Source organism: Quercus lobata, chromosome 12 (assembly GCF_001633185.2).
Source record: "Quercus lobata isolate SW786 chromosome 12, ValleyOak3.0 Primary Assembly, whole genome shotgun sequence".
Classification (NCBI taxonomy): Eukaryota; Viridiplantae; Streptophyta; class Magnoliopsida; order Fagales; family Fagaceae; genus Quercus; species Quercus lobata.
This window is the reverse complement of record NC_044915.1, coordinates 3,260,357-3,268,535: the sequence shown is the minus strand read 5'-3', so window position 1 is coordinate 3,268,535 and position 8,179 is coordinate 3,260,357. Positions and strand designations below refer to the sequence as shown.

The 8,179-nt window shown below is 33.2% G+C and overlaps 1 protein-coding gene across 1 annotated transcript; it reads left to right on the top strand.

Moving 5' to 3' along the window:
* The first annotated feature begins 7,181 nt into the window (after positions 1–7,181).
* LOC115971697 (methanol O-anthraniloyltransferase-like) lies at positions 7,182–8,179 on the top strand. The gene has a single exon (XM_031091712.1). It carries the CDS (start codon positions 7,182–7,184, stop codon positions 8,160–8,162), a length of 981 nt encoding a protein of 326 aa, XP_030947572.1. The 3' UTR covers positions 8,163–8,179.

The window sequence follows — 8,179 nt, the reverse complement described above, 5'->3', positions numbered from 1 at the left end:
ACAGTGATGGTACATTTGGTCATGCACTTAGCTGCTGAAACTAAGATTGGTGGTCCAGTGCACTACCGTTGGATGTATCCCATTGAGAGGTAAGATGTGTGTAATATTATTGATCAACTTCCAGTTTCATGTGCGTGTTTGAATTACCATTGCCAATCATTAATCTTATCATTCCTTTATAGGTACCTCTCACGTCTTAAGTCTTACGTACGAAATAGAGCTGCTCCGGAAGGGTCTATTGCTAAAGGATACATAGTAGAGGAGTGCTTAACATTTTGTTCACGGTATATGGAAGGAGTGGAAACTATATTCAATCGACCCACCAGGATGATTGAGGAGTCAACGGGGGTGGTTTCGATCATGACACTAAACAATAAAGAGTGGACCCAAGCCCATCGCTACGATTTATTCAATTTCAAAAACATCAACCGCTTTCATGAGTAAGTATTACATATACAAATATAATTGCACGTCAATCCAATGTACGTAAAGTCTATTAACCCTAATACAATTGCCTGCACAGGATGCACAAAAGATTGATAGAGGATGAACTTCGAAAAGGCCATAATCGAAAAGGCCCTAAGATTGATAGAAGTTTTGTATTTGGTTTAGGGGTCACGTACGTATGACATTTTCAACTTATTAAACTTGTAACACTGTCTCAACTATGATTAACTGTATTGATATGAATTATTTTATTTTGGCCAATTGATGTTAGGTGATGTCCCTCACTGGTGCTGATAAAGGAAAGGGAGGGAGTTAGTGATACCCTTGTTGCATTGTCCAAATGGCCGTATATTTATGTAAAACGGTTCAAGCATTATATAATAAATGGCTTAAAATTTAGGAGTGTAAATGATGAGGCAAATAGGAAAACGTAGAATAGTGGAGTTAGTGTCGCTACTGATGGGGGCAATACTTACTATGGTATTTTAAGTGATATAATCGAGTTGAATTATTCTGACAATATCAAACATGTGTTATTCAAGTGTAAATGGGTTCATGACCAACATAGGAGAGGATATAGGACTGATGAATTTGGGTTTCCTATGGTAAACTTTACACACTTCATACGTGGTGGGGATAAAATGATGGATGAACCATACGTCTTGGCATCTCAAGCTACACAAGTTTTTTATGTGGAAGATAAAAGGTACAAGGATTGGTATGCTGTTGTCAAAACTAAAGCTAGGGACGTGTTTGATGCTGGTGTTGGTCCCCAACGTGACGAGGATGACACATATAGTTTTTCTGAAAATGTTCCCTACAATATAAATAGTAATGAGGTTGTGAGTGACAACCTTCGTTGGGCTCGGGATGATCTAGAGGGAATGACAATTGATGCCTCCATCATTACTGAAAGAGATCTTCATGGAGTAAACAATGAAGATGAGTTTATTGACGATGAGTCTGACAATGAAGATGACAACAAGGATGAGTACACCGAGGATGAGTAGTGTAATAGTTTAGTGGTGTATTATGTGTTTGGATGTTACAGTTGTTAATGAAAATGTATTCATTCATGAATTAGTTGGAATGCCTCTGTGTAGTATTTGTTGAATTTGTTAATTCCTCTTAATATTGTTAATTCCTTTAATTTTTACTTATTATGTACTTGGATATATGATCGTGTGGTGTTAGGGTTTCATTTCATTGTGGTTGTAGTGTTTGGCAAAGAGAAGCTCTTAAACTTGGATATATGTCTGTATATATTGTTAGATATTAAAATAACTTATTTTACCCAGTCTGTTTCACTTACATTTTATGCAATTGATTGTTGTCTATAATTAACAGTTTTTTTTGTTTTGTAAAGTTGTTAGACGCAGGAATGGGTAAGAAACGCCGATTGCCACTTGTAGAAGTCGACGAAGGACCCTCGAGTTCACGACAGAGAGGGGAGGAGCTGCAAGCCGCCCATACTAGTGATGCTGGGTCACAACCCACAGGTAGTTTACATATCTTGAAATGTAACGTTTGATATTTATTACTGTTGTAACTAATTATTCGGTCGTTTGTTGTAGGAATGGAGAGGGACCATCCATTGACAGTTGTGCAAGTTGGCCAAGGTTCATCACGCTCACGAGACATCATGCAGGAGGAGTTAAGGGCTGCCTATGATGTTGAGCACACAAGCTGGGAGGAAGGAGATGACGATGATGATGAGACACAGCCGCCTTCTGCAGGTAGTTATTTGTACGGTGTAGATTATTCTTAGGGTAACACTTTTATGTTTGCTGTTAATGACTAAACACTCTAACCACCTATATCTTTATTTTTCTGTTTATATGGTTTCAATTTTTTAGTAGTTTTGACTTGATACATACTTTAATTATTCAAGTAAAATGAAATTTACTAATTGAATTAATTAAAATTTCACACAATGATCCAAAAATTTAAAATGTATAAATAAGATTACAAATTTTTTATCTCTTTTGGTTCACTAAAGTTCCTTTTTTTTTTTTAATAAAAAATAATTCAATAGGAGAAGTTAAAGATTTTGAGACATGAAGAATTTCAAACATTACTACCTCTTCCCCATCTTGCAATTGTAATAAGATACCTGATATAGCTCCCTTCTTCGAATGCGTTAAATGATGTCTCATGCTTCCTTGAGCTCTTGTGCATTAGAAATTTCAATGATTTTTAAGATTGAGTCATCTAACTGCACTTTCAGAGAAACTATGTCAGTGCTGTAAAGTAAAACCTAGAAGTTTGATGATAATGTGTAAAGTTCAAACCGTCCAAAATTCTGCTGGTTGATGAATTGGGGATGCAATTTGAAGAAAATCATTTGCTTTTAACAGAGCATCAACAACCATGAGTTCTATTGCCTAACAAAGGATCACTGTCAAATTTAATTCATTAAGTGTTCAAATACAGATTAAAGACATCTATGCTGGAACTACTATTTTGAAGTTCCACATTAACAAATGTAGTTGGGATTTCATGACCCAACTATTCAATTCTTGGATTATAACATTAGTATTCCAAACAACCTAAAGCATAGTTTCTGGCAGCAACCACAAACTTATATTGGCATGAGAAGAGAACCTACCTTATAGCCTTAAACACCTGCCAATATTCTCCCATGAAAATGAAGACAATTGAACCTTTCATTTTTAATTGAGGAGACTCAAAGCAAAGAAGCAGACAACTAAGATAGCTTAGCTCAGTTGTACATCTCCACAAGATGAAGATATAGGGTCAACTATATATATATATATATATATATATAATAGAAATTCATTAATTATTACAAACAACTGTACATTGGAGGCATTAAGCTTTGTACACAGGGTGGAGTCTCCTCCAATTACATATAATAGCCAACAAATTTAAAGCAAATGACAGAGGATTCTAATCCATACTATCATATTCCAAAAAAATAAAACAAAAACCAAAAGGTTTAGACCATTTTTGTGTGATGCTATACTATTTCTTACTTATCACCAAATTTTGTAGATGCATTACTCCTAGGTTGGTGAATTGAACAAATTTTGGTAAGTGAATTCTATTATTTATTTTACCTTGCCATTTTCTGAAGTTCCCAGTGTTGCTTAAATTTTGTTAGTATCAGTGTAAGACTTGTGCTGATTATCAAAAATAAAAGTGCAATATTTGTGCAGAGTGCACATCAGAAATCTAAGTCATACGCTTAAAAAACTATTCCATAATTATGTTCATTATAATATTTTTCAACAAGCTAATAAAACCTATAAGCATATGTAAATGAGTTGATGTGCTGTAGCAAATTTTAGACTTCCTAACACAATTCTTGTTTCATTAACTCCAAATACAAATACAAATACAAATCTCCCTCTTCCCTCACTAAGCTTGAGAAAACTAATAATTTTATTTTTCATCTTATCATAAAAAATTTCTGAAAATATATTTTAAACTACTGCTCTTACTGCATTTTAATTAACTTTTCCCTTCTGTTTCTAAGAAAAAAAAAAAAAACTTTTCCCTTGTAAAAATGTGCAGTTCGCATAGTATAGAAATCAGTTTTTAATTTTATGATGGATATATTTAGATCTAAACAAAAGAACACAATTAATGTTAAGGGGACATTACCTTATGTAATGGTAAAGTCACGGGGTGGTCACAGGGGCGGCACCAAGTGAAGATTAGGGGGTTGAAAACTTTAAATAAACCATCTGAGCTGGCCAAAAAAGAAAAAGAAAAAGAAAAAAAAGAATAAGAGCTAAATAAAAAAAAAGAATTATGTATAATATTTTTAAAATATTTTTTTGACCCTTTGAAATAAAATTTTGAACTCCTGATCCCAAACTTTTTTAAGTCCAACAGATAAAATGAGCTTAAATATGATTATCTAGACAATATCTTAGCATTTTTAAACATTAAAAAGAAAAAGCCCAACAAAAACCAATTTGATCTAAAATCTAGGGAAAAAAAATAGTAAGCCCAACATCAAAAGTAGAAAATTTGTTGACCTTAAATGTGGCTATAGACCAATTCTTAATAAGAATTCGGGGGTCTTAGGCCGCACTTAAAACGCGGCCTAAGACCAGAACCTTAGGCCGCGTTTTAAACGCAGCCCAAGGTTGAACCTTAGGCCACGGTTAAAACGCGGCTTAAACGAGTGTGACAAGTCGTCACCATGGGAGGTATGGCCGCACTTTTTAAACGTGGCCTAAGGTTCAACCTTGGGCTGCGTTTAAAACGCGGCCTAAGGGTAAAGGCTTAGGCCGCGTTTAAAAACGCGGCCTAAACCCTTACCCTTAGGCCGCGTTTTAAACGGGGCTATAGGTCCCGAGCTTGGGCCGCGGTTAAAAAGTACGGCCATAGGACCATCAGTCCTATAGTCACGGGTTTTAGGCCACATTAGAAACCGCGGCCTAAAAAACGTGGCTATAGGCTATAGCCACGTTTTTTTACCATATAGCCGTGTTTTAAAAACGCGGCCAAAGGACATTTTTTTTGTAGTGAATTAAGAATAAAGACTAGTGTGGACTCTATTTGGAGAACTTATTTATCATTTATACACTTTTTTTTGAGAAACAAACACACACACACATAAGGGAGAGGGAAATGGGTTCTAACACAAAAGCACACCATAACTCCACTCAAAAGCCATGGTTTATTTATACACTTTTGAAATATTTTAAAACATATTTATCTTGAAAAGTTTATAGACACAACTTTAATAACTTTTCAAATCTTATTATCTACTATATATTAAAAAAAACCCTCATTTTTTTTTTCTTTATATTAGTTTAAATTAAGAAATATAATTATGGAAATTATTAACTTTTTATTCCAACCCAAATGTTTGAATGGTGGTCTTTTAAAAAGTAAGATTTATTAAGGTGAATAAATTCTTAGAGCTATAGAATTTGGCAATCTGAGCGAAGGCTTATGTCTTTTATTGTATTTTTTTTTTGGGTTCATACCTCTAAATGCTCTTCTATGCTTTCTCTTATCTAACTCACAGCTTTTAAAGATAAAATTAACTATTCGGGGATTGTGCCATGCACGAAAAAGTTTAATATAATATGATTTTTATTGTTAATTTTTTATATTTTAATATAAAATTTTATAATCATGTAAGTTATTAATAGAAATTTATTATGATTTTGTTTGTAAATATTTTTTTTAACATTATGCATTTATATATTATGACTGTGTCATATATGGAATTATGTTGTCTCTTATTTATAGAAAATATGATATACAAAGATTCTAATGGAGGGTTTAAATATAAAATAAAGTTTAATTTTAAATTAAAAATAAATATTGGAATAATGATGTATAAAATTGTGAGGTCTAAAAGCTTATGCGGCACAATATTATGATGAATTCAACCAAAGTCAAACATTTGAGACATTTATTATGATTGTGTTTGTATATAAAACTATATATTATGGTATTATGCATTTATTATGACTGTGTTTGTTTATAAAATTATATAGTCTACAATTAAAAAAAAATGATATACCAAGAATTTTTTTTTGAGTAAAATGATATACCAAGATTCTAATGGAGAGTTTAAATACAGAATATTTGAAATTTAAATTAAAAATAAATATTAAAATAATGATATGTAAAATTATAACGCCTAAAAGTTTATGTAGCATTATATTATGAATTCAATCAAAAGTCAAATGTCTTTGACTTTTTAACATATTTTACTCTCATTATAATTTTTTTTTGTTGTTGTAAACTTGTTATTGTTGCGAGTAGGTTTTTATTTGGAAAAAAAAAACAACTTACCTTTGAATGCATCAGCATTTTTGTTTCTTACTTGTTAATTACTGATGTTAAACGTTAAAAGTTATGTAGTTCAATTTGCACTTTTGTGAAGTTAAAAATATAACAAATTTTACCACACAAGTCTTACAAATGAAGGATCATCATGTTGTATATATAGGTATATACAAGGATAGGTTGTAATAATGATATTTGAGTTTGGAGAATATGGTTTCATAAAATGAAAATTCCAAGTTCTGAAATTTTTTAAGTGAAAATTCGAAAATCAGTATTTTCGATAGGTCGAAACTTTGGCTCGATTGATCGAAAATGATAAGAAAATAATCCTAGAGTTTCTAGATGTCTCAATCGTTGTTCAACTGATCAAAAGTAGCACTTGATCAATCGAAAGATCGTGAAACAAGATTTTCTGAAGAGTTTTCTGGTGACTGTTCAGAAAGGTTGAAGAGGTTTCAAGCATTATTAACGGATTTATAAAACATTTTGACTTTCCATATGTACCTTTTGATGAAACATAGCCTTATGGGTATAAATAGAGGCTTATGTTCACTTGAAAAAATAGTAAGTTAGAGAGAAACACAAGAAATCCTGTGGTTATTCTCCAGAATTGCTATCTGTAGAACCCAACATTTTAGTTGTATCCTGGGGATAAATTTGCGATAACTTTTTAGCATAATGTGAGGGGAAAATATTGTCTAAGGAAAATGATATAGTGCCTCCAAGTTATCTATTTTGTTTGTCTTTTATATTAATCTTGTTTTTTCATTATTACTTTGCTTAATATTTCCAACGCATAAATCATAAAAAAAATTCAAACATTCATTTAATATGTTTTTTAAGTAGCACTAATCATTTTTTTTTTGTTACATTTAATTTATATGTAAGGTTTTTGTGGTAAAATTTGTAATAGCTAACATTTATTTAATATGTTGTTTAGGGGGTCACCTTTTATGGATTTATCCTCTTCTTGGTATCCTAAACTGTCATCTAACGAATTGCAGGTGACCCGTTTGACATGCGGAGGATTCATATTTGCGGTAGGACTAAACCACACTATCAGTGATTCACTTGGGTTGGTGCAATTCCTCAACACTGTTGCAGAGATGGCAAGTGGTTCATGTATACCATCGAAACAACCTGTATGGCAAAGACATATCTTAAATGCACGAGACCCACCAAGAATTACTTGTATTCATCACGAGTACGAGATGGTGAATAACAACAAATGCACAACAATAATAGAGAACAACGACATGGTCCATTGGTCTTTCTTTTTTGGTCCAAAAGAGATGAGATCGATACGGAAGCATCTTCCTCCACACCTTCAAACATGCACTACCTTTGAGATACTCACTGCTTGTTTATGGAAATGTCGCACGATTGCCCTTGAGTTTGATCCAAATGATGTTGTTCGTTTATCATGCTGTGTCAATTTGCGTGGTAAGCAAGGCATGCAATTGCAAGTGCCTAATGGTTATTATGGCAATGCATTTGCATTCCCAACTGTGCTTTCCAAGGCTGAATTACTATGTAAAAATCCATTAGGATATGCACTAGACTTGGTCAAAAAGACAAAGGCAGAAATGAGTGAAGAGTACATAAAGTCAGTGGCAGATCTTATGGTGATTAAGGGACGTCCTCCATATATGACAGCTGGGAACTTTTTTGTTGCTGATACAACACAAGTTGGATTTTCAGGGATCGATTTTGGGTGGGGGAAGCCGGTTTATGGCGGCCCTAGCGGGGCCATACAATTTATTAGCTTCTATGCAAGGTTCAAAAACAACAAAGGAGAAAATGGGGTTGTAGTACCAATACGGTTGCCACTGCCTGCAATGGAAAGGTTTCAACTAGAGTTGTTGAAGATAACTCAGGAGCCAGTTGATCAATCCTATGGCATAATGCCAACAAAAATTACGTCCACACTCTAAAGCAGTTGTGGGAGAAA